Raw genomic sequence first — 26,647 nt, 5'->3', positions numbered from 1 at the left:
CTAAACAGGGCTGCCTTCAGATGTCTTCTAAAAGTCTGGTAGTTGTTCTCTTTGACATCTGGTGGGTGGGTGTTCCAAAGGGCGGGTGCCACTACCGAGAAGGCCCTCTGCCTGGTTCCCTGTAACTTGGCTTCTTGCAGCGAGGGAACCGCCAGAAGGCCCTCAGAGCTGGACCTCAGTATCCAGGCAGAACGATGGGGGTGGAGACGCTCCTTCAGGTATACAGGACCGAGGCCATTTAGGGCTTTAAAGGTCAGCACCAACACTTTGAATTGTGCTCGGAAACGTACTGGGAGCCAATGAAGATCTCTCAGGACCGGGTGCTTGCCCCTGGCGGCTTGTATTCAGAGATACACAGTGGAGCCTGGGAGGCATGGAGTGTGTGAGGAGACCAACAGTAGATGAAGCCAGAGCCAAGAAATTCCGGTTTCGTTCCCATCCTCCCTGCTGCTGAGTTGCACAAGTGCAATGCTGAGTCTATGGAGGAAGAAGCTGACAGCCAATGCCACCCACTAGTCTGGGCATAGTAGGGGGCTGGCTGAGGGCAGATTGAAGTTGGTCAGGCACTGCCCCCTTTGCCCTAATGAACCAGTCTCTACTGGAAGTACATTGTCTCTGAATGTGGATGTTCCATTTAGCTGTCACGGATAATATAGCCACCGCTAGACCTATCCTCCACAATTTAATCCAGTTCCCATTGAAAACCACCCAAGAATTCACCAGGGAACAGGGCAATGCCATGGTGCAGCCTAGTTCCCGCTAGGCGTTCTGCACCAGGAATCTGGCCAGGCAGCTGAGGGCAGCCCACCTGCTGCTTGGAAGCAATTTATTTTTCTTTGTTGCAAAATGGCACCCAAGAAAAAGCCTCTATTACTTTGCAAAGGTTAAGACCACACCCTGAAAATTCTTAGAATTCACCCATTTCCTTGAAAGCAACTGAATAGCCTACTTATTTCCAAGAGAGTCAAAATTAGGTGGGTGTATTTGTGTTCTGTAAGTTAGTTATTTGAACTGTGCAGTGGGTTTGGCTAGGGCCTGAGCCAAATTGGGCCTATAGAGAGATTCTGTTGTCAGCTGAGTTAGGTTGAGACCTCTATGGACTGCTCTGAGTTGGAATGGGTGGCCCAGCGCAATCTGAGACTGTCAAGGAGTGGGGCACAAAGCAGGCAAGAGGTGGGAAAACTCAATGAAAAGGCCAAGACTTGCCTGACCATTAGCTGCATGTTCCCAGAAAGGAGGAGCCTGATGGTGCAACATCTGTTGAGTGGAGGCATTGGTCCTGCGAGGTGCTCCTCCTCTCTAAGCAACTTCGCTACAGGAAAACCGCTTGCAATGAAGCACCATGAAGAATTGACCCTACTGCTCTCGGTCAGGAGAGGTGGAGATGGTCTGTAGCCAGAAAGCAAGGGGAAAGTTGTTCTAGCCTTTCGCATGGTTCAGGACAGTTATTTGCATAGAGACTTCTTTGAATCAGAGGCGGTGTACAGGCTGGCTCCCCATCCACTATCATTCACTGTAGCCTTAACTCCCAGTACTGATCCCCTGCCCACCAAACAGATGCCCAGGAGTCCTAAATTTTAGTGTAAGAGATGCCTACGACCTTGGAAGGCTGTGCTCACCCTCCTCAAATAACTGTTTCCCTAGTGTTCAGTAGTCTTAAAATATTCCGTGTTTCATCAGTTGCTCCATACACAATTTTTTCTCCTCCGTATGCAGTGATCTCCCACAAAACCCTGCATTATTTTCAGTAAATGAATGCAACCACATTTGTTTAGCTTTACCTCTGAAGCCATGATTACTAACCCAAATGCTTTATTGCCAAGTGACACACCATAAGCAAAAAAACAGTTAATTTTGTTATGTGGAGGGCTGGACTGGGGAAAAGAGAAACCAGGAGTCTGATTGTACAAGCGGATATCCATTGTGCAAGTGGGTGGCCATCACTGGATGCTGTCCACAATGTTTGGAATGCTGCTGATATTGAAGCCACACGGTGAATGCGTTTTTTATTTATTGACATAGTTTAACACGTACTATTTCCCACTTTTGAAAACTGATGCAATTTCTCAATTCACAAAAATACTTGCAGTTTATAAAAATATAAAAGCACTTAATATACTTAAAATTTGTTCCATTTATTTTCTATTTTTTGCAACAGAACCAATTGGTTGTTGCAGAAATCCTTCTGAAACATCAGAAAGCAGAGTAGAGCAGAATCCCTTCTTATCAGCAGAAGTTTCCGACACGAGGCACAAGCAGCAAAATTCAGAAGCTTTCTATTTAATTAGCCGGAGCACCAGCTCAGGACTCACCAAAATTACACTGACTATCAACTATCAAAATTGACAGCTGATTATCAATACACACAGCCTTCTAATGAGCAGATAATCCACCTCAATTTGAGGTTTTCATTTGGTCAGTTTCTCTGAACTCTTTTGGTAGGCAGCTGGCAAACAGATCACAAGGCCTGCCAACACCTCAGAGTTTTTTTAGCACCTACAAAGTGATTGCTTTTACAAAGCAGGCATGGAAGCCACAAACTGTCCTCAGAGACAAGCCATAATTATCTTGCCTCACTGAAGAGACTCTTATAAGAAAAATGATTTTATGCTTTTGTGTAAAAACGTCATTCTAAGAGCCCAACAGCTGCGAAAGTGTTAGAATGTTTGAGAGTATCAGGGGAACTTTAATCCTAAAGATCATTCTGTCCTTTCACCTTCTGCTGCCATTTGTCATCGTGAAGACAATGCTGCTTCTCCAAGCTTCTGCTGTGCGCTGAAAATCTCTTCTGATGGAAGAACTTCAGCAAGAGGGTGGCGGCATGAGGTGGCAACATCAGTCCAGAGAACAAAGAGCAGCTTGCTTAAAACAAATGTACACATTGCTTCCTTTCCATGGTCTTGGGCTATTTTTGCCTCAATGTATACCTCTCTCACTGGGGATCTGGCCAATAATTCATAGATAAATGTCTCTTCTTGGTATCAGCTTTGCATTCCGGGCACTTCTTGTCAACCTGAGGGGTGAGGAGGGGGTGAAGCAGAAAACAGGGGGGGAAATGAACACTGCCCAACATGAGCAACTCCACTAAGAACAATAAAGATGTTTGACGTCTGCCATTCTGCCAAGAACTCATACAATGGCCAAGAAAAACAAGAAGTAAGCTTTTGGTGCTCAATCTGTGGCATCTGACTCACACATGATTAACCCAAATTATATCACTCATTTTGCTTCCAAGATCTGGTAAGGATGTATGACTGGGGAAGAAAGGTTTAATGGGAAGGGGCAGAGATGCTTCAAAGAGCAGTTTGCTCTGAAGCACCTCCCCACCATCCCTGTTACATGCGTCCCGAAAGAGGTTTAACAGGTGAGGGAGGCACTTCAGAGAGCCGTTTTGCAAATGACTCTCTAAAGCACCCCGCTTCTTTAAAGGGGTTTGGCGATAGAGGATAGGTCAGGGGTAAAGGGAGGGGTGTTTGCTCAGGTGTGTGTGGGGGGGGAGCGGGGTTGGTGAGCAGAACAGGTAGGGGCAGCAGCAGCTAGTTTAGTAAATAAAAGTAAAGCACACAAGGGTCGGTCATGTACTTAAAAGCCAAATCCAAGAACCTGCTTCCTTAAAGCCAAGAATTGCAGAATGGCTTTTCCAACTGAAGGTTACCACAGGGTGAAAAATGAACTTCAAAGAATGAACTTCAAAGAACAATAAGCCACAACAGAGAAGCAATGCAAAGCTTGCAGAATGCTTGGCCAACTGAGGGGGATAATCTAACTTTAGTTAACAGTTTGATTTCTAAGTATCTTCTGCTCTTCCTCTATCTCATGAACCTGCATATTTTATTTAAGGTTTGGGACAAGATAGGGGTTACATACCACACTTTTGGTGTCTTATGGATTTATTACTGAAGCGTTTATTCATCTGACAGGTTATTTAATTATTTATTGTTCTAATAAAAATATAAAGTTCACACACGTTTCCCCTTCACTTTGTTTTTGGTCGAACGCAAAAGGCTGCCACACTTTTGTGACATTTTGGTTAGTTCTAATAAAAGGCATTGCCCAACTCTGGATTTTAGAGCTCAGTTCTAAGTTCCTGCTTCGTGTATGCAATCCCAGTCTAGGAAAGGAGGAAGCAAAACTGTTCCAAAGGTGTTAAAAGAAGTGAACTCACCGCAGTTCTGGGTAACAGTTGCTGACCTCAGTTTTCATTGGCATTGCCTCCCACACCCCCTGATAATGTCTGAGTCAGGTTCTTTCCCATCGGGGAAACATTAGCTGATTTTTGCAAACTGGCCATGCTGCTTGACCATGCATGTTATTTTGTTGGCACTTCATGGAAGGCGATGAATGCTTATCATAGAATCATAGAATCATAGAGTTGGAAGAGACCACAAGGGCCATCGAGTCCAACCCCCTGCCAAGCAGGAAACACCATCAGAGCACTCCTGACATATGGTTGTCAAGCCTCTGCTTAAAGACCTCCAAAGTAGGAGACTCCACCACACTCCTTGGCAGCAAATTCCACTGTCGAACAGCTCTTACTGTCAGGAAGTTCTTCCTAATGTTTAGGTGGAATCTTCTTTCTTGTAGTTTGGATCCATTGCTCCGTGTCCGCTTCTCTGGAGCAGCAGAAAACAACCTTTCTCCCTCCTCTATGTGACATCCTTTTATATATTTGAACATGGCTATCATATCACCCCTTAACCTCCTCTTCTCCAGGCTAAACATGCCCAGCTCCCTTAGCCGTTCCTCATAAGGCATCGTTTCCAGGCCTTTGACCATTTTGGTTGCCCTCCTCTGGACACGTTCCAGTTTGTCAGTGTCCTTCTTGAACTGTGGTGCCCAGAACTGGACACAGTACTCCAGGTGAGGTCTGACCAGAGCAGAATACAGTGGCACTATTACTTCCCTTGATCTAGATGCTATACTCCTATTGATGCAGCCCAGAATTGCATTGGCTTTTTTAGCTGCCGCGTCACACTGTTGGCTCATGTCAAGTTTGTGGTCAACCAAGACTCCTAGATCCTTTTCACATGTACTGCTCTCAAGCCAGGTGTCACCCATCTTGTATTTGTGCCTCTCATTTTTTTTGCCCAAGTGCAATACTTTACATTTCTCCCTGTTAAAATTCATTTTGTTTGTTTTTGCCCAGTTCTCTAATCTGTCAAGGTCGTTTTGAAGTGTGATCCTGTCCTCTGGGGTGTTAGCCACCCCTCCCAGTTTGGTGTCATCTGCAAATTTGATCAGGATGCCCTTGAGTCCATCATCCAAGTCGTTGATAAAGATGTTAAATAAGACCGGGCCCAAGACAGAACCCTGTGGCACCCCACTAGTCACTCTTCTCCAGGATGAAGAGGAACCATTGATGAGCACCCTTTGGGTTCGGTCTGTCAGCCAGTTACAAATCCACTGAGTGGTAGCAGAGTCAAGACCGCATTTTACCAGCTTCTTTACAAGAATATCATGGGGCACCTTGTCAAATGCCTTACTGAAATCAAGGTAGGCTATATCCACTGTGTTCCCTTCATCTACCAGGCTTGTAATTCTGTCAAAAAATGAGATCAGGTTAGTCTGACATGACTTATTTTTCAGAAATCCATGCTGACTATTGGTGATCACAGCATTCCTTTCTAGGTGCTCACAGACTGTTTGCTTAATGATCTGCTCCAGAATCTTCCCTGCTATTGATGTCAGACTGACTGGGCGGTAATTATTTGGGTCCTCTCTTTTCCCCTTTTTGAAAATAGGGACAACATTTGCCCTCCTCCAGTCTGCCGGGACTTCGCCTGTTCTCCAGGATTTCTCAAAGATGACTGCCAGTGGTTCTGAGATCACATCTGCCAGTTCTTTTAATACTCTTGGATGCAGTTCATCTGGCCCTGGAGACTTGAATACATCTAAACTAGCCAAATATTCTTGTACTGTCTCCTTAGTTATTCTGGGCTGTGTTTCCTTTGCTGAATCATTTGCTCCAAATTCTTCAGGTCGGGCATTGTTTTCTTTATCGGAGAAGACTGAGGCAAAGAAGGCATTGAGGAGTTCAGCCCTTTCTGTGTCCCCTGTTTGCATTTCACCATCTTCTCCTCTGAGTGACCCCACTGTTTCTTTGTTCTTCCTTTTGCTACGAACATACCCATAAAAGCCTTTTTTGTTGCTTTTAACCTCTCTAGCAAGCCTGAGTTCATTCTGTGCTTTAGCTTTTCTGACTTTGTGTCTACACGTGCTGGCTATTTGTTTGAATTCCTCTTTGGTGGTTTCCCCCCTTTTCCATTTTTTGTACACATCCTTTTTTAATCTTAATTCAGTTAAAAGTTCTTTAGATAGCCACCCTGGCTTCTTTAGGCACCTTCCATGTTTCCGTCTCATTGGTATTGCCTGACTTTGTGCTTTTACTATCTCCCTCTTAACAAACTCCCAGCCATCATGAACTCCCTTTCCTTTTAGTATTGCTGTCCATGGGATCTCACCCAGCACTTCCCTAAGTTTTATGATCTAAGAATCCAAACCGTTCCTGTTTACACCATCTGCGAAGCCAGCTGTTCACTTCCACTATTTCCCCCTCTCTCCCTGGGCCACGTCGTTCAACTGGGAGGAGAGATGAGATGACAATTTGTGCATTTAGTTGCTTCAATTTCCTGCCGAGAGCCTCGTAGTCTCTTTTGATCTTCTGGAGGCTATTGCTTGCAGTGTCATTGGTTCCCACATGAACCAAGAGGAAGGGGTATTTGTCAGTGGGTTTTATGATTCCTTGCAGTCGTTCAGTTACATCTTGGATCTTAGCCCCGGGGAGACAGCACACTTCCCGAGACATCTTGTCAGGCCCACAAATCACTGCTTCTGTTCCCCTCAGTAGGGAATCCCCTATCACCACTACACGCCTCCTCTTGGGTTTGGTCGGGGTTCTTCCGTGAGCTGTCCGTTCCAAGGTCGCCTGCACATTCCCTGAGGACTGACTTTGCTGCTCGTCTTCATATACCTGATCGACTGTAATGAGGGAGAGATCCTCAAATGGAGTCTGCTCTTCGTCTTCCATGCTAGGGGAGAGGACCTCAAAGCGATTGTGTATTTCTAAACAATCAGAGTGAACCCTGGGCCTCCTACTTCTTTGAGTCACGTTTCTCCATATATCTGGCTCCTGTGTTGATGAACTAGCCTCCTTCTCAGGGGAGTCCCCTGTCTCCTCCTTGGTGGGGACGGTGTGCTCTGTTGCTTCCAAGAAGAGCTCCAGCTCTCTAATTCTTTGGAGCGTAGCTACACGTTCCTCCAGTTGCTGGACTTTGTCTTTTAAAAGGGCAATCAACATGCAATTGCTGCAGGTGAAGCTGCCTGCAACCTTTGGCAAGATGGCAAACATTGCGCAGGAATCGCAGGCGACTGCAGCTGTTCCCTCCCCTTCCATCTTGAGATCGTGTTGTTGGGGGTGGCTACAGAGGTCCTCCATCATAAAAAGCTTGAAGACAGGACAAATAACTTCGCCCACAAAAAAAAAAAACCCTAGGTCTCCCCCAACAAACGTTTGAGACTAGCTCCCCTAAATCTAAAAGATGGATATAACTGCGCGCCACAAGAAACACACACACACAAGAAAACCCTTTTTGCTCCTTCTTCAACTGCTGCCCTACAAACTGCTTCAAGGACCCAACTCATAGGTCACTTGTCAGGGAGAACTTTCCGAAGGCATAATTCCACATGCTGCTCACTGTATTTGGTAACCTGCATAGGCCTCATTTCACTGTGATGATTAGATGCTTTCTCTTACTGCCCTGTTGGTGCCCAAAAGGGGCAGAGAGCTCGCTTGATACCTCCTGATGACCTACATGCCTTAGTGAGACAAGAAGAGCTAAGTTTTGGCTGCCAGGGCTCCCTGGTTCAAGACCCAGAGTACACTGCAATCATGCCTGGCGCATTACTCCTGTAAGAAAGGGGGTTGGCTTCACACTCTGAGGGGCAGAAGAGTTTTGGGTGAGCTGTGGCCCATGGAGGAGTTTGGGGTGAACTTTCAGGGAGTTTGGAAAGAGATGTGCAGGGATGAGGATTGGCGATGGGGTGGAGGTGGCAGGTAGAAGGGGATGGGGATTGGATGTAAAAGCGCTGTAAGGGGATGAGGGTTTGGGGCGAGATGTAATGGGAAGCGGGGTGAGAGTTGGCAGGAGCCCCTACTCAACAAGCTCTGTTTCAAATAAGCATAAAGGATCACTGCCAACTGGTGGTTTTCTTTCTCTGGAACTGTTGCAATTCCATGATTAAATGGGGGGGGGGGGGTAACTGAGCTCAGCCTACACTCAAGTAGGACCCTGGTAGAGACACATACCCGAATGGCATGTTCTCTCTCTCCTGGTCGTTTGTTCGGGAGCTTCAAAAGCTTTCTTCTGCCCGAACATCACAGCAACCAATGCCAACAGACATTGGCACACTTAGAGATCCACAGAGTCTTCGCAACTTGCGTGACAGACCTCAACAACTCAGCATGTTGGCTAATCTACTTTATTTACATATAAACACACATGGAACACTGCAACATGGCTCCCTCTCCCTCTAGCATCAGACAGCAAAGAGAAAGAACAAAGGACAATAGTCCCACTTCATGGAACACAGTAACACAGACATCCTGTCTCCGTCACCTTCCTCTTTGAGTCAAAATATACACCGTCATGTGATAGACAACAATGCCATGACTGCAATCATGGAGCAGGAATTCTAACAGTAACTCTCTGTACTTGCTGCTCCCTCAGTCATCCTATCTTCTCTCATTAATCAGCTTAACCGGAACAGTGATAGCTCAGAGAAGAATTGCATTTGCATATACTTACCATGAAACAGGGAACATTTTTCAACTGTAATTTCATACAATTTAAACTGATCAAGAGATTAAAGCTTGCAACCCATACCATTTCAATGCATAACCAGATGACTGACTCATGTGCTCCAAAGAACGAACATGGAAAATCACATATTGTCCTTCTCTGCAATGCACACTCCCTGAATAAAGCTGAATGACCAGGTGCTATTGGTACCTTCTGAAAGCTCTGTGCATGCTTGTTTGTGCCACTCCCTCACGAGAGAGAGGAGGCCTATGGCTGCAATGGACCACAAGAACAAAGACTCTCCTCCCTGAAAGAGAGGGGAGGGGTTGTGGTCGGGGCCCGAGCTCCGGCTAGCAGGGGGCATGGCCCCCTGCCGCCTGCTCACCTGGCTGGCGCTCACGCCCCCTCCCGGTGGCCACCCAACCAGGTGCCACGGAGGGGGCGTGTTCAGCAGCCTTTTGCTGCAGCGCCAGCCTTCCACGGCCTCATTCTTCCTTCGCCTCATCGCAAGTCACCCACCCTCCACTCCCTTCTAGTTAGGGCTTAGGGTTTTTGGCCTTGCTATGGACCTTAGGTTGGTCGCCCTGGTTGACTGGGGGGCCTGGTAGGAGTTTTTCCATTTGGCATTAGGCTTTTTGGTTTTTTCGCCTACCTCGTAGCAATCGTCACAACTTTTGTGGTATTGGTGGGTAGGTTAGGCATTGGAATAATGTGTTGTGGTGTGTCGAAGTGCTAGGTGTGGCCATCGCCTATGCCTTCAATTTTTAGGGGTATTCCGTTAAAGGAATCTGGCGGTCGTGTATTCTGTCCGATGCCTGCTTGGCGGGAGGCCTTGGCACGACCCTCGGTGACAGCAGGGGTGAGCCTATAGTTGGATTAGCATCAACAGGCTCCACCTACTGGTGAATAACCCATTTGTTTCGATCCAATGCCTAAGCCAATACCTTTTCATTGCTGTAACCAATAAAGTTGTGGCCTTTTCTAGCCCATTAACCTTATATCACGTGTCCTTGTGTCTTCATTTCACTTCGCTGGGGTCGGGTCCTCGAACCACAACCCATTTTTTTCTGGCAGAGGAAAACTGTAACAACTCCACAGTTGAAAACAGATTTTAAAACGTGCAAGTCACACATCTTTGGAGGCAGGGAAAGTAAGTAATGGCTAGTAGTGGTGAGCAGGGCAGGATGCAGCTGCTTACCTGACCTCCTATCACACTGTTACTACGGCTTACGGGGAGGGACAAAGCTGTGATGCTGGTGGTGCAGACACACTGCCAATCTGGCACTAACCCTGCCAGCTATGACTGAGAAAATGGCTCCATTACAATATTATGAAGTAGCTGCTCTACCAGTGAACAGGGAAACCAATCAGACAATGTTGTTTTGAGGAAAGGAGAAAGCAAAACTTTGACAAGCAAAACCAACCTTTAGGAGACTCTCCCAGCACAATTTGCAACAAGTGAAGTCGCACAGCTGGCATTTAAAAGGCACACTATGCTCAGATTTGCATTTTCCACACTGGAACCCTTTTGGAAAATTGAAAAAGAGTGAGACTGTTAAGAGGCGGATTCCTTTTGGCAGCTGAAATACTGCCCCCCTATACAGTAGTGGCCTTTTTTGCATAGATAAAATACGTACAACAGAAGCTGTCAGATTTATTGCTGTTTGATATTATAGCTCCCAGAGGACTGCAGAGATGAAGGAAAACACACTCTGACCTCTAGCCTCTTCTGGGAAGAAGCCAGAATGAACACAGATAGGAACTAACTAATGGAATTGTCTTCTTCTCAAATTTTGGCAACAGCAGCTAGTGGCAAGGTTGGAACGCCTTTAGACAACTGAATATATAAAGCTCCTATTTACTTAATGAGGCCATTAACCCATCCAATTTGTTACTGTCTACTCTTGATTCATACATTCTCCAAGGCTTTAGGTAACCAAATATTTCCCACCCTTAAAAATTGAGGTCCTTTAGCTGATGGTGCAGCACACTGAAACTGGGATCTGGTGCATGTAAAGCATATACCCTGTCATTGAGCTACTGCATTCATAATGTATTACTGATGCAGTTGAGGTATCCTTTCTTTTGAAGGAAGAAGGGCTTCTACCTGATCCAATATTTAAGGTAAAGGGACCCCTGACCATTAGGTCCAGTCGTGGCCGACTCTGGGGTTGCGGCGCTCATCTCGCTTTATTGGCCGAAGGAGCCGGTGTACAGCTTCCGGGTCATGTGGCCAACATGACTAAGCCGCTTCTGGCGAACCAGAACAGCACATGGAAACGCCGTTTACCTTCCCGCAGGAGCGGTACCTATTTATCTACGTGCAGTTTGACGTGCTTTCGAACTGCTAAGAAGCTGGGACTGAGCAACACGAGCTCACCCCGTCGCGGGGATTCGAACCGCCGACCTTCTGATCGGCAAGGCCTAAGTTCTGTGGTTTAACCCACAGCGCCACCCGCGTCCCTTGAACCAATATTTACGTACCCCTTAATGGTGAGATGGGCACGCTGTCAGAATCCATGGGTGTGCGGACACTGCTTGGACCTCCCTTGGAGTTCTGTGATTCCAAGTTACTTATAGGGGTGGCATTACTTAGGATCTTCTCTAGCATCTCACTCTTGGAGGAACCTGCAGAGGAGATCATACAGTTACATCTCAAAAAGCACACACAACTATGTATGAGCAGTTTTTTCTTCCATTTATTTATTGCTTATTTATACCACCCATCCTCCAGGATTAGGACACATGGTACTTGCTCCACAATTTAAATAACTACAGGGCTGATGGCCAACATTCCTTTCCTGGACACTCAAGAGAGGGATGGCCAATCGACTCTAGTTTAACTCAGATGAAAAATTTATATAGGTCCATGTCAGGAAACTGACATCAGAGCAACAGGTGAAGGAGAGGCTCTCTGATTCTGCAGGGGAAGGAACAAGCACTAGGGGGAGACGCAGCTTGATGGAGGGGGAAGGAAATCAGCGTAACACCAAGGAGCCAGGAGAGCAAATGGGAGAAGAGGTGGAAGGGCTCCGGGATTCTTCCTTGGAAGTCAGTGAGGAGAGCCCTGGTCCTCCACTACCCACGCCCTCCTTGCGCAGGAGACTCCCGCGCAATGAGAGGCGGAGACGATTGCGAGTCAAACAACTCTTATGCTGGCAACAGTTTAAGAAACGCCCACAGACAGACTCTGTGAGCGACTGAGGCAGCCACGCTGAGATGGGCTGTGCAGTCAGGACGGTTTAACCCAGGCAGCCAAGCTCCAAAAGGGGACATTTTACGCACGAGTAACTCCAAACCACTACAGTCCAGTTTAATCGGGCTTCAGTTTTGGATTTGGGATGGAAACTATCTCGACTGTCCAATGGGATAACCACTGCTGGGAGACACACAGGAGGACACAAATGCTAATACGAAGGGCAGGAACATGTTTCTCCTTGAAGACAAAAGCCAACACGACTAAACCCAGGGAACAGTTCAAAGAACAAACTAAAACCAGTGTTATTAGCAACTACAGTGGTACCATGGTTTGCAAACTTAATCCGTTCCAGAAGTCCGTTCTTAAACCAAAGTGTTCTTAAACCAAGGTGTGCTTTCCCATAGCAGCGGGGGACTCAATTTACAAATGGAACACGCTCAACAGGAAGCGGAACATGTTCTTATTCCAAGGCAAAGTTCACAAACCAAAACACCTACTTTGCAGCGTTCTTAATCCAAGCTGTTCATAAACTAAGCTGTTCTTAAACCAAGGTGCCACTGTATAAGCAAAATGATATAATTTACACTGATACTACCTGAAGAAGCAGTGTTGGATAGAATGCCCACCATATGCTTCCAAGAAAAGGAAAAGGTTCCATCACAGAACCTGTTTCATACCATGAGACAGGACTGATCTGGGGCTGTGAATTGCTTTTAGGTAGCTGTTGTAGCTGTTATCATATTGTAGTGTGAAAGAAGAGAGCAATAGGACTGGTCTGGGAAGATGAAAACATCTTTACAGAGGAGTCAAACTTACAAACTGCTCTGCCTCCTTCTGGTAGGTGGGGCAACACCAAAGCATCTGTATTCTCGGGATGAGTAATCGGGAAACTACCGGTATTTGGGGGGGGGGGGAGACAATGGATAAGAACACTTCGGCCTAGATGTGTCATTGAAAATAAGTTATCCATTATGGCAGTAGCACACTGCACCATTAGTCATCAAAGATATGTAACACATCAGATGCTGTGTGAACTGCCAGCTTCAGACACTTTCAGCCTTCGTCAGCCTGCTCTGCCCGTTTTATAACAATATACTCACAATCTAAAAATCTGGGTGAGATTTGTGGCTACAGCTAATCCTTAATTCATTCTTCCTTAGTTGTCTGAGTGAACACAAAAGAGGTATTGATGAACAATAATTTAATTTTATCTAAAAAAAAAATAAAAAATCCTTCCAGTAGCACCTTAGAGACAAACTACTGTATTTTTTGCCCTATAGGACGTACTTTTTCCCCTCCAAAAATGAAGGGGAAATGTGTGTGCGTCCTATGGGGCGAATGCAGGCTTCAGGAAGCTATCTGCAAGCCTTGGAAGCCCGAGGGAGTTCCCGCCGGGCTCCCAAGGCTTGCGGACAGCAGCCTGCAGCCCGAAGCCTGGGGCACGCTGAGCAGCGTGCCCTGGGCTTCGGGCAGCTCTCCGCAACCCTTGGGAGCCCGCCGCGACTTCCCGCCGGGCTCCCTAGGCTTGCGGATAGCAGCCTGTTCTGGGGGCTGGGGTCAGGGGAAGTTCGGGCTTCCCCCACCCCAGCCCCACACCTGGGGGGGGAATAAAAAAAAATTATTTATCCCCCCCCCAAAAAAAAACTAGGTGCGCCCTATGGGGCGAAAAATATGGTAAGTTAGTTCTTGGTATGAGCTTTCGGGTGCATGCACACTTCTTCAGATACACAGTTTATCTGAAGAAGTGTGCATGAACCCGAAAGCTCATACCAATAACAAACTTAGTTGGTCTCTAGGGTGCTACTGGAAGGATTTTGTTTGTTTGTTTGTTTAGACTACGGCAGACCAACACGGCTACCTGTAACTTAATTTTATCTGGTGAGCAAACAAAGAGGCCACATTTCTGCCTCATTTTTGCTTGTTGTTCCAGGGTTGGGGGTGCCACATTTTTCCTATTAAGCAGCAAATTTCACTGCAAAAAAAAAAAACCAGGCTGCTGTATCTTATCCTTAATCTTGTTACAGGTAGGTAGCCGTGTTGGTCTGCCATAGTCAAAATAAAAAAAATTTAAAAATTCCTTCCAGTAGCACCCTAGGTGCTACTGGAAGGAATTTTTTCACCTTAATCTTGTGTTAATCTTCCTCTGATTCACTGAACAGGAGAAGGCTGCAACTTCTTTTTATTTCCCTTATCGGTGGATGGAAAGAAGAAAACCTGGAGCAGACTTCTTTGGGGAGGAGGGGAAACTGTACTGAAATAAGCAACTCAAACCTGGGATTGGGCTGGCAGCTTTATCCTGAATTTTACTCTCTTCCACTGTGCAGTTTGAGTCCCTCAAGCCAAGGGAGCCGTCCTCCTGTGCTGGTAACAGAGCCTCCTCACTCTCCTCAGGGCAACTCATTCCAGTCAGCTCTTTACACATCTGTCTGAACTGTTTTTTGTGATGGGGGCGGACAAACATGGAGAACCCTGTGAACATAAACAAATAATGACGTGCGCACACAGTTGGAGCCAGCTTGTTATAAGCCAGGGGATTCCAGGGGAATGGGGAAAACACTTTACTTCAAAACGATCAAGACCAACAACAACAAAAAACCCCTCTTGGCTGATCACTAAATCCAGCCTGTTCTGGTTTCCAGCTACTGCGGCGGAATCATTTTACTAGCCAGGAAGACTCTTTGAATGTCATATTCACACAAGAGCAGCAAAAATGTTTGCATTCTTGTCTGCCTCCCGAAAAACACATGCTGGGGAAATCCTCTTGGGAACCAGTTTGGAATATTGCATGATTGTCTTAGACCTACAGAGGTCAACTATGATAAGTCTGAAGCCTTGCAGTTTTCTGGTTAAATATGTCTAGTGCCAAGGATGACTGTACAAGATCCAGAGCTGGCCTGTTGAGTCAACTTGTCTGAGTGTAAAGGTGCTTCTAAAGTAATCTAGTGAGATGAAAAGACAGAGTGCCTCTTCCGCACGGTACTTAATCTTTTACCTCCTTGGAGGTTGATGAGCTTATTAGCGGAACTGTTGTCTATCCAAATGAATACCTGCATTTGTAAGAACTCGATTATTTAGTGTGGCGGCACCCACACTTTGGAACTCCCTGCTTGCTGATATCAAAGTAGGCGCCTTCGCTGTATATGAACTATTGCCCTTAACCTATGTATTTTCCAGCATGCTTCTGGTTGGAAAGGTGAATTTCAAAGCCTAGATGTGTTTCAATCCACAAACCTTTTCAAATGAAATAAATTCGGATCAAAATGCAAATTTCTCCCCCATCCGTATCTGATACTGATGTGCCATAAAGAAGTTCAGCCACGGGTGTCGCGCAGCTTGTCAGTGATGGCAACTGAACTCACTGCCCCACCACACTGAGGAACAGGCTTAGTAACATGTGGGTGGAAAGAGCAGAGTTCTGCGGGCAGCAAGACACTCTGAGAAACAATCAGGCAGATACTTGCTTTGTAGCAGATGGAAATGTTCTGGCTTCTCTGTGGTGAGGGCTGCAACCACAGACACCATGGCATCGTAGTCATCAGTCTTCTTGTATGCTGACAGTGCTGAAAAGAAACTGCTGAAGCTGCTTTGGTCCAGAGCCACCTTGAGGTCACTCAGGTAGGCTGATCGGATTATTTGGTTACGGCTCTCCTTTAGGGAGCTGGGCATTTTTTTGGAGGGCTCAGCAGTCACACAGGCACTGTTTCCTCCTGTTAAAAAGCACAAGGCAAGTCACATAAGGACAGGATCCTAAATGTAGGCGTCTGAAATGGATAAAGCAAAGTTAAGAATGTTCCTTGTTAGGGTTTTTGGGGTTTCCCCCCTTTTGGGAGGAGGTGGGATCCTGTTTTGCTAGCACAGCAATTTATTTGCGTACTGCCCAACATCTCTTAATACACACTGATGTAAGCCATAGGAAAAGTTTCCTCCTTAGTGATGGATGTGCAATGCTGAAAAATGATAACAAAAAAGAAATTTAACATGTACAGGGTACGCAAATCATGTGTGAGTCAAAACTAACTCAATGAGTCAAAAGTGACTCACAGATTTATTTAATCTTAACCCTGATATTGGGGTTAGTGAGCCTCTGGTTCTCCAGAAGTTGTGGGAATCAAATTCTCATCCAACCTGCCAACATGGCCAGTGGTCAGGGATGCTGGGAGTTGCTGAACTACAATATCTGGAGGACCACAAGTTCCCCATCCCTGTTTTATTTGCTGCCTTTCACAACAAACCCCAAACATCTCATGATTGCGTTAGAAGCCATTAAAATACAACTAAGTAAAAAAAAAATCATTACAATTGTAAAATTAAAAACATAGGGTTGTTCGATGCGGGGGGGGGGGAGAGTTTGTGTGCAATCTCGTGATCTTAATATCAGCCCAATGAACGTGTGAAGGTTTGACTCAAGGGACCACTTTTCTTTCTTTACTTTCATTGACATACAGGAAGTAAAATCAAGTTTTATTGCTCCTGCCATTAACATACTTTATGCATTTCTTTACAGGAAGCATACCTGCACCGTCCGACCCAAAAGTTAGGTGGGAACCTCCTTTATTCAAATGCTGCTCCGTGTTCAGCTGCCCAGTTGAACCATCTGAAAAGGTGGTTTTCTCATCACATTTCTTCTCTAATATCAAAGAGAACGAGATACAAAAATTGCTTGAATGAAGGTGGGAAGTCTTGAGAGTACTTTAAGAACAAAAGAAAGGAAGTCCAACGAAGTCATTGCAATGTAACCTTATTCTTAATCCTAAAATGACAGGAAAATCCCTTTCCCGAACAATAGGAAGAATGAACAGAATAACAACTTCTTCCTAAGGGAGGCCAATTCTGACCATTTTTATTTAAAATATACCACATAGTTGTATGCCATATATACCGTATCTCATTAAAACAATACCAAAGTGGTGTACAATAAGAAGTACAATTGGTGCCTATCTGAAGGGTAGTTTTCCAGTGGCATGGCAAGGCTATCGGACTGGGCTGAGAGAGCTGCATATGTTTGGCCTGGAAAAGAGAAGACTTGATAGCCATCTTCAATTGTTCTTGCTTGCTCCCAAGGGTAGGACCTGAACCCATGGCTTCAATTTCAATGAAACATCAGGAAGAACTTTCTGATGGTAAGAGATGTTCAACAGTGGAACGGATTCCCTTGGAAGGTGGTGGACTCTCCTTCATTGGATGATTTTAGGCGAAGTTGGGTGGTCATCTGTCATGGATGCTTTAGTTGAGATTCCTGCATTGCTAGATGACCTTTGAGGTACACTATTCAGCACCGCAAGGCTGCTGAGGTAGCAGTGCTCCAAAATGGCACTTGGTCATGGTTGCAGTAAGCCTCCTCAATTAGGTCTGAGCAAGACATACTCATTTAGAGAACAAAAAACAGAACTAGTATGCTGAAATGGTCTGGCAGAGCCAATATAATATCAGTATAATATTGAGTATGCAACAGATTTTTTGTGGGAGTATTTCCTATCAGTGCAAAGGAGAGGTCTTGAGGTCTATGAAAGACTGGATTCACCACAGAAAAGCTAGATTAGGGAATGAAACACAAGAGCATCTTAGTCACTGACATATCATATATTAGTCACTGATTTATGGTATTTTGGACACATCCAAAATACCGCAAATCATGAAGTTGGAAGAGACCCTGAGGATCATGTAATCCAAACCCCCTGCAAGGCAGGAATGTGCAGCTGACCCTGACGGGGATCGAACCTGCAACCTTGGTGTTATCAGCACCAGGCTCTAGTCTAACCAAGTGTGCTATCCACCCAGCAGAGGATAGTTCTGGGTGGAGAATGATATTCTAGGAGGGAAATTCAATAGAACTTTGGTCTAATGAGCCAAATGGAGCTTTAGTAAGAGACTGGAAAGTTCAGTTCAGGGTCCAGGTAGGAAACCAGTGGGACCATGGGTTTATATAATATTTTAATTACTTTTAGGGAAACATTTGAAGTCAAATTGACACGGGGTGATTTTCTTCCTCTTGCAAGCTGGAGCAACTCCCTTAAAAGGCCAGGTTACAACATCTGGGGATTTTTAGTTTTGAAAAAAAGGCAAGCAAAGGAGGATATAATCAAGATTTTTAAAGTTATGCATGGCGCAGAGAAAGTGGAGAGAGATGATTTCCGTGTTTGCTGCTCTAGAAACCTGTCCTTTGTTAAGGAAGAAACTCTCACAGAGTTAAGAAACCCATGATGCAATGCAAGGTCCTACCAGGTTAGGAATAACTGAATACAGCCCCTAAATGGAATATGTAGGGTGCACCCCAGACTTATTACTAAGAAGGCTTTTATCCTTGGCTAGGACTTATAGGAAGGAGCTAAATTACTGGCTACGCTGGCTAGGAGTTGGAAATCCAACAAGATCTAGAGGATCACAGGTTACCTGTCCCTGATTGACAGCTTCCACAAAATGGTTAGGACTCAAGGAGGACGGTGCTGCCAGGTTGTTCCTACGTTATATCCACTAACCATGCAGGCATAAGCTTCTTCTAGCAACGGCACGGGCACTGAGGGTCTTTAGCACTTCTTCCAAAGAAGCTGCCATAGCTTGTTGGCAGTTTAATATGTTTCCCTCAATGATAGTGAAAGGAAGATATTTAGCTCTCCCAGAATCAGAGCGTCTCTGCAAATGTAGTAAACAGGAACCTGATACTTTGGAGCATATTTTCTTTTCTTGTGATTTTCGCATTTATGCCAGAAGACAATTATTCGAGGCCTTACAACTCAATACGCTGAATTCTATGATACCAACGGTTCAGGACCTGCTTTTGGACAGGAATGATCAAATTACTTTAATAGTGGCTGAATTTTTGAGTGCTGTCCATGTAGAAAGACTGGGCCATTATAAAGAGATTTAGTGGTTCTCTTAATTGATTGGTGATGTGGTAGTGTTGTATTGTATTATTTATGCAAATTGATTTCCTTTGGAGTTAAAGATCTGACTGGGACAAACCTTGTTATGCTGCGCTCGTATTTTGCACAATTTGTATACGGTGTCTGTTTGATAATGTGTGGTCTGCTATGCCTAATAAAGGATTTTAGAATTTGAAGTAGCTTGTTAGCAGGGCACATGCTTTGCTTGCAAAAGGTTCCGGGTTCAATTCCTGAAACCCCAGAGAGCTGCTGGCAGTCAGTGCAGGGAACACTGAGCTAGGTGAATTAGGTGTAAGGCAGCTTCCTGCAATCCTAAGTGAACAGCATTCCAATTTCAGAAATAGACTGGAAAGAGAAGCTGCTGAATTGCAACTCATTACCAAACTTAAAACCATGGAGAGACCTGGTCTGAACAAAGACATTGGATTCTTATCTCATTATACATGACTAAGCCATTTTTCACCTTCTCACCCCTTGCCTTTTCCTGTAAGACCTATTGCAGTCGTTAAGAGTCGTCAACAGGCTCATCTCAGCTATCTGCCAATCTCCCATTCCCACCACCCTTCTGAGTAATACCCCTCCCCACCTTCTCACTATATAGAAGGATCTGGCAACTTCTGCTTCAGTGTATCTGAAGAAGTGTGCATGCACACGAAAGCTCATACCAAGAACTAACTTAGTTGGTCTTTAAGGTGCTACTGGAAGGAATTTTTTTATTTTGACTATGGCAGACCAACACGGCTATCTATCTGTAACTGGAGCATTCCAACTGGCAACTCCAGTATGTATGGCTATGAGAGTGAACTTATGAAGACCTGGCTCTGGGTCATTAAATAAGAACAGACTTGCCCCTTCAGCTGTTAGGCTACTCTAGCAGCAATGGAGGTAACGGCCAAGGCTGCTCAGAGGCTGTGGCTTAGAAGTTATTCCTCGACCCCAGCTCTTTCCTTCAGTCACTAGGATCTTTAAGGACTTAATGATCAGATGGGCAGCAACCTGGGATGACAGAGCAATGATGCAAGCATTCTAAAGACAAGAATCCCTCCCTGATCCTGACTGAGAACATACAGAGAGGCAGGAACTCTCAGAGGGCTGCCAACTCCTCAAAGGTAAGGCTGTTCTCACCTTGGTTCTTGGCCAGCCGCAACCTCTCCTCCAGCTTCAGGCTGTGCTCAGGTTTGTAGCCACAGCCCACTCCCGTCAGGGAACAGCAAGCTTCGTCAAACTGCTTTTTGTGCTGCGGCCGGACAAACTGGTAAAATTCTTGCATAGAAAAGAAGGAAGGGTAAGTTCACAGAATCAAACACTGAAAAGGTGCTTTGTTCAGGAAGGCATCAATACGTTCCTAGAAATTTGTCACCCCCACCTGCCTGTTCCAAAGTATTTTCGGGGAACAACAGTAGCACATTGACAAAAGGCGGCTTGCCACCTTGAGATTAACGTTCCATAGCTCATGTTACAGTCTATTCAAGTTCTGACAAGTGATGGGGAACTGCCGCTATTACCAAATTTCTTTCAAAACCATCTTCAAAAGGAAAGCCCTGCTGGATTAGAGCCAAGGGTCACTCTGTCTTGTCCTGCATTTCTTCATTTCCAGCTGTGGCCGGACAGATGCTTCTGGGAAGCCCATAAAGGCAAGAGCTCCCTCATCGTCCCTCCTCTCCCTGCTTTGCTATCTGGAGGCGTGCCACATCTGAACCTGGAGCTTCCATCTAGTTATCACAACTGTTAGCTTTTGAAAGACCACCCTCCTCCAACCATGAATTTGTCCAATCGCCTTTTAAAAGCATCCAAGCCAGTGGCCACCACCACATCTTCTAATAACACATGGACAAAAGGGTTAGGCCATTGGCCTGATTATTTTATTCTGATTGATATTATTCCAAGGTGTCTATCCCGCGTTGTCCCAATACCTCCATTTCCCCCCTTCTGATGTCTCCTTGTGTCTGCTTTAGATCACAAAACTTATTGGGACTATTTCCCCCTCCCCTATATAACCAAGCAGAAAGAACGTGCATCTGCATCCTAAAAGAGTCAGGGTTAAGCGAGGAAACTGCTTGTTTTTCCAGTATCACAGATACACAATCGCAAATCCAAATGGATTTCTTCAGCGAGACGATCAAAACAGCCAACATTACCTGTTTGCACAGCAGAAGGAATAACAATAAAAGGATAATTAAAAAGTGCAACCAGCACACAGGTTATGTCTCCTGCATTGCACTTTGCAGAAGACCTTTCATTAACCATAATAATTTGTGCATGAAAACCAGCAGGTGCCCAGAAGAGATGTCCAGGGGCCACAATACCTCGCAATAGGACATGTTTTTTCTGGTCTTCCACGAAAAGTGAACTCATCTGGCACAACATAGTACTGAAGTCATTTGTGGTTTTGTACTGCTGCAGAGCCCTTGAGAACGTGTTAAAATTCAGCTGGCTCAAAGTCTGCTTCACGGTTGCAATGAAAGCTGCAGCCCTGGCAGTTTTAGTCTCTGAGAGGTCTTGGGCTTTGCCAGCCTGCTGAAATTGAAAAAAAGAGAGAGAGATTTAAGTAAGCACAATCCGCAAGCAAGCTCTTTTTTGCACACACTTCTCCGGACCCAATTTCTTCCTTGTAACAAATGATTAGGGAAGAAGAGTTCTCCCTTTTCCGAAGCAACGAAGGGGAGATGGAATTGTTTTATTTTATTTAACTAAGTGTATATACCATTTAATTGATAGAAAACCTCTAAGCAGTTTTCTTCTTTGTTCTACACAGGGAAATCTAAAATAGTAATTAAAAATACCTGCAGTATAAAAACACCAGCAAATTCATTAAAAATATCAACAAAGGGAGGATTAAAAAACAAGGTCATGTCTAGTTTTTAAATTACAAACAAGAGCGACAATTTAAAAACAATGGTACATTGCATGTTATAATTAAATGCCTGGGAAGGTTTGTGGAAACAAAAGGTTTTAGGAGATGAGCTTCAGGAAATAAACCAGGGGTGAGAAACTAGAAGCCTGGGTACCAAATGTGGCCCATGACCCTCCGTGGGTCCCACTGGTCCCACATGCCATGCCCTCCTTGAGTGACTTCGCCCACCTGCCTGCCTGGAATGACTCGTTTGCGTGGAAGGAGGATGGAGAGGGTGTGTGTGTGTGTGTGTGTGTGTGTAAACCTCTGACTTCTGCATGGCTGGAATGGAACCTACCATGCAAAGGTAACAGCTCCATGCAACACTGTGCCTGGTTTAGCACTTGGCCCCACCTAACACTGGCATGAGGCCCCTGAAAGGCTGCCGAAGAATGTGGCTTTTGGGATGGAAATAGTTTCCCACTACTAACCGAAACCTTTATGCCAAAGGTTTCCCCAAGTGACTCATCTACATTTTGGCTTTTAGAGATCACCATTTTTAAGAGGCCACCTGTGCTTTTTGAACAATGAAGCATTTGAGGACTGAGCAATAACACCTGCATTTGGCTTCAAGGGGGTCTCTCATCTTTCTCCTATTATCTGATTTCTCGTAAAGCTCGCTGACTCCTTGAAACATACCGGATTGCTGACTATCTTGATTTTCTTCCTGCCTCCTTTCTGCTCATCCATGAGCTTCTTCTCATGTCGAAGGGAAAGAGTTGACAAACGTTTTGCCTGTAAATGTTAACAGTGTTAATGCAATCTCCTCCCTCTCTTTCAGAAGAATTCCGCACTGAAGGCTGGGCTTGCCCTCCCAGCAATGTTCAAGAACACAAAACAATCTTTGCTCTGACTAGGTATGCCGCGCATGAAAGGATGTTCACATTTCTGGGAAGACACCCACTTAATGGAGAAACAAAGGGAAGTCATTGTCCTGGAGATGTGGCGGAAAAGCAAGCCAACGTTTAGAAATGTGGGGTTTCCTGACTGGAAAGTAATGTTAGCACTTCAAAGCTATGGTCAATCTCTTCTGCATCTCCCAGTAACCTCACATTCAAGGTGGGTCAGGGGGTGGGTGGGAGTTCAACAGAGACAGAAATAAAAAATAGGCTGCTAACATTTGAAAAAAATCAGGTCAACTCAGAGCCAATACTATCAAGTAGTGTGATTTAATAGTAAGACCAAATATGAATTGCAATAAAACGTAACTGAAAAACAACAGCAACAACAAACAAACAAACAAACAAACAAACAAACAAACAAACAGTTAATTAAAATACAGCTTAAAATGCAGCCTCATTTTAGTAGTAGCCCATAAATCAAGACCATTAAAGGGACGAAACATCAGATATTCACTTGAGCCAGCTAACCATGCTGGTCCTACATGGGCCAGCAAAAAAGCCAAGAAAAAATTTATATACCAAATCCCATATAAGGGGTCAGAGTGAGTCCAAGCCGAAGGCCAGGCGGAACAGCTCCATCTTGGAGGCCCTGCCGAAAGATGTTAAATCCAGCAGGGCCCTAGTCTCTTGTGACAGAGCGTTCCACCACGTCAGGGCCAGTGCTGAAAAGGCCCTGGCCCTAGTTGAGACCAATCTAACCTCCTTGAGGCTCGGGACCTCCAAAGTGTTGTTATTTATGGACCTTAAGGTCCTCCGCGGGGCATACCAGGAGAGGCAGTCCCATAGGTATGAGGGTCCTAAGTAACTAAGGGATAAGTGAATGTGTGGTGAGGAAGATTCAGATTGCAACCATAATACTGGATGTGTTTTGGGTTTTTTTTACACCCTGCTCACCCCACTCCTTGAGTGGGAAAACACCCTTTTAGAGAAAACACATGGATATGCTTAAGTTCTCCCCAGTGGGTCAAATCACACAGGCAATTTCTATCTGGAAAACAGCGAATGGGGAAAGGATTAACCCCTGCCCTTCCTCCAGCACTATGCTATGAATTATCTCCCTGCCTGCTTTTTTTACCTTTACAAATTAAAGAGACAGGAGAGCCAATAAATGGACCTCAAGTGCCTTGTCTAGAAGAGCTGGCTTTGACCTGAGAATCTAAGAATCTGAGAAAACTGAATAGACACACCTCATTCCAACAATATAGTGCTGTTATATGACTCTGTCTATGACAGTAAAACAAAAAAATACTGTTTGTCAAGAGATAATAAACAAGAAATATGCAGGCTCTGAAGAAAACTGAGAAGCCCTGGCTCATGGGAATCTTAGGCACACACCTGTACACCCAGGTGTACTCGTAGTGTTCACTGTAGCATGTAAAAAGTGGTGCTTGAGTGACACCTCTGTAGCCCGAGATCTCTGCCTAACAGAAGCACACTAGTCTATTACCTGTTTGGGGAGAGGGTGGGGAGAAATCAGGGACTAGAAATTCAAACTGTGCTCTCATACCTGTTCCTCTCCTGGCAAGCTGTCTTCCTCACCTGCCTCTCCGCGGTTCTTTTCATTGCACTCCAGTGCAGCCAAGAGGCTACCAGGTTGTCTTTGTGAGGTGGACGGCCTTTGGTCATACTCTACACACAGGTTGGCCACTCCATTATCTGAGACAAGATACACAGCCTGTAAGTAACTAGATTCTGAATGTCCCAACTCATTTTTCTCTGCTCAGGGTTAGATCAGTTTGAGACAGGAGGAGAAGTAAAAAGAAGAGTATATCCAGTTTAGATGTTCAGAATAAAATGAGAAGAATCCTAAAATTTATACCAATTTCTGTCTCTGGAAGGTAAGCATCCTCCACTTTAAAAGCATGACCAGCAAGAAGTCTATTTTCAAATTCAGCTGGGGCCAAAATGTTCTGAGCATGTGAGCAACAAGCAAACAATAAAAAGATCTTACAAAAAATTATAATACAGCTGCAGACTAGGAAGTATCCCCACTTAAAAAGCTTGTTGAAAGAGGAAGGTTTTCAGTAGACACTGGTTTTTTTTGTTTTTTTTTATATACATTTTTATTAAAGTTTCACAAATTTTTAAACAAACACAGAAACACAAACAAACACAACACAAATAACAAGTATAGTTTCGGATCCTTTTTTTCTTAACATCTTTCCCTGACTTCCCCACACCTCCCCTTCTTGTATTCCAATTTCAATAGTTAGCTCAGCAAGTTCTTATCCCCAACTTTTACCTTATTATTATTATACTTAATTCATCTTAATTAACCAATTTTAACTTATAGACCTCAATTTAAACAACGATACTCATTCTTTACACCCTTTTCTAAGGTCGACCCAAATTCCCTTCCACAAATTTCCCAATTTTTATATTAATTACAAAACAAAATAACAGAAAGACAACATATAATTATACACCCTTTGGATTCCAAAACTCTCACCCCCCCTTTCCCGGTTTCAATCCCCAAAAAATGTCCATCAGTCTATCAACTATCAGCCTGGAGATCTCACTGAAAACAACAACAGAGAGGGTGCCTAATATTCATCCAACAACCTTTTAGAATGTGGATTTTTTTGGAGGGGGAGTTATTGGGTTACTGCTTTTGGTTTGATTTTATAAGTTGTGGTCTTCTTGTGAACCTGAGACCTTCGGGTATAGGGCGGTGTATAAGTTGAAATAATAATAGGGAGGGAATTCCAAAGTGCAGATGCCATAACACTAATGAGCAGATTCCCAAATTGTGCAGAAGGGATTTCCTGATAAGGAAACCTGATAAGATGGTAATTCAGGGAGTCCTCACTTTCAGAGTGCAGTGATCAACTGGGCAGATAAGGGGTATTTAAAAGTGTTTATCATCATCATCATCATTATTTTTAATGTGCATTTATTTGTGCACCACCCTGGTATCCTTCAGGATGAAGGGCAGTCTGAAAGTTAAACAAACAATAAAGGAGAAGTTTGAAGGACTTGGCAGCAAGATTCAGTCCACTAAAGTGTCAGAAAGATGCCCTCTCCATCCATGGACAAGGAAATGAAACAAAAATCTGGGACTAAAAGCAAAGCATGTATATATTAAGCTTTAGGGAAAGTTTTGTTGTTATGGTAAAGATTATGTTCCTGCAGAAGTTTTCAAAAGAGACAGCTGAATAATATATGACTGCATAGAGGACTTTTGAGTATTGTTAAATATGGTAAATCTAGAGGCTCTCCCCATTCAAATCATTCTGGTGCATTTGGTATATTTGACTAAATGCTGACGCTGGTCTTAAATACATGGAAACCACCTTTTGTGAGAACACAAGTGATTAACATTTTTAATGGGTTCATACTGACTTCCTTTAAGGAAACCACAGCTGCAGGGGAAGTAATAATTAAGCTGGAACTGATCTCAAATGCTAATAAAGTACAGAAGTATGTAAATCCATTTGTGTTACTTGGATATTAATACTTTGTGATATTAATTTATTATGTTTTATTTTGGTATGGTCTGTTCCTATATGTTTGGCTCTAGATACCTCATTTACTTCTGATTTGTTTTAAATTACATTGTTTTAATTTGGCATAGGACTACCTGAAGGAAAATCTGTGCCCATATTATACCTGACTGGGTCCTGATATTGGCTTCAAAGGCCCTTCTTTCTAGCCTATCACTAAACAGCATCAGTTTATCACATACAAGGGATAGGGTCTTTTCAGTGGTGGCCCTACTTTTGTGGAATTCCCTCCGCTAGTAGTTATTTATGGGCCCTTCATTGGTGACATTAAAGAAGGTTCCTTAATTAACTTTCTAATTCCACTTTGCTTTTCAATGATGCCTTTATCTGGCTTCATGTTTTAGTTGTTGCTACTTTAATTTTTGATGCACTGATTTTGTTTTCTGTGTTTTATTGTCTGTCATACTATTATTAATTGCTGTGGCTGCTGTAAGCTGCCTTGTGAGGGTTTTAGTCTAAAAGGTGAGATAT

At 44.4% G+C, this 26,647-nt stretch overlaps 1 protein-coding gene and 1 long non-coding RNA gene across 6 annotated transcripts in view; both read right to left on the bottom strand.

Moving 5' to 3' along the window:
• Positions 1 to 1,975: 1,975 nt before the first annotated feature.
• Positions 1,976 to 26,647, bottom strand: part of RTEL1 (regulator of telomere elongation helicase 1) — an 82,825-nt gene continuing 58,153 nt past the window's right edge. For 3 of the 5 annotated variants that reach the window (XM_081196014.1, XM_081196013.1, XM_081196017.1), the window contains 10 exons: positions 24,181 to 24,329; positions 22,411 to 22,506; positions 21,185 to 21,395; positions 20,004 to 20,141; positions 16,511 to 16,624; positions 15,459 to 15,704; positions 14,269 to 14,466; positions 11,283 to 11,426; positions 10,223 to 10,326; positions 1,976 to 3,013 (listed from right to left, as the gene is read on the bottom strand). In XM_081196014.1, the coding sequence (XP_081052140.1) occupies positions 2,933 to 3,013; positions 10,223 to 10,326; positions 11,283 to 11,426; positions 14,269 to 14,466; positions 15,459 to 15,704; positions 16,511 to 16,624; positions 20,004 to 20,141; positions 21,185 to 21,395; positions 22,411 to 22,506; positions 24,181 to 24,329 (1,481 nt within the window). In that variant the 3' untranslated portion in view covers positions 1,976 to 2,932. The remainder of the gene's footprint in view (positions 3,014 to 10,222; positions 10,327 to 11,282; positions 11,427 to 14,268; positions 14,467 to 15,458; positions 15,705 to 16,510; positions 16,625 to 20,003; positions 20,142 to 21,184; positions 21,396 to 22,410; positions 22,507 to 24,180; positions 24,330 to 26,647) is intronic. The other 2 variants (XM_081196015.1, XM_081196016.1) reach the window with 2 other exon arrangements.
• On the bottom strand, positions 13,096 to 14,262 carry LOC308588402. Its single transcript, XR_014008714.1, has 3 exons — positions 14,118 to 14,262; positions 13,856 to 14,005; positions 13,096 to 13,161 (listed from the first exon to the last, which is right to left on the bottom strand). It is a non-coding gene; the product is annotated as an uncharacterized lncRNA (long non-coding RNA).

This window comes from Podarcis bocagei (assembly GCF_964188305.1).
Source record: "Podarcis bocagei genome assembly, chromosome: 5".
NCBI classification, from domain to species: domain Eukaryota; kingdom Metazoa; phylum Chordata; class Lepidosauria; order Squamata; family Lacertidae; genus Podarcis; species Podarcis bocagei.
This window is presented reverse-complemented; position numbering and strand designations above follow the sequence as displayed.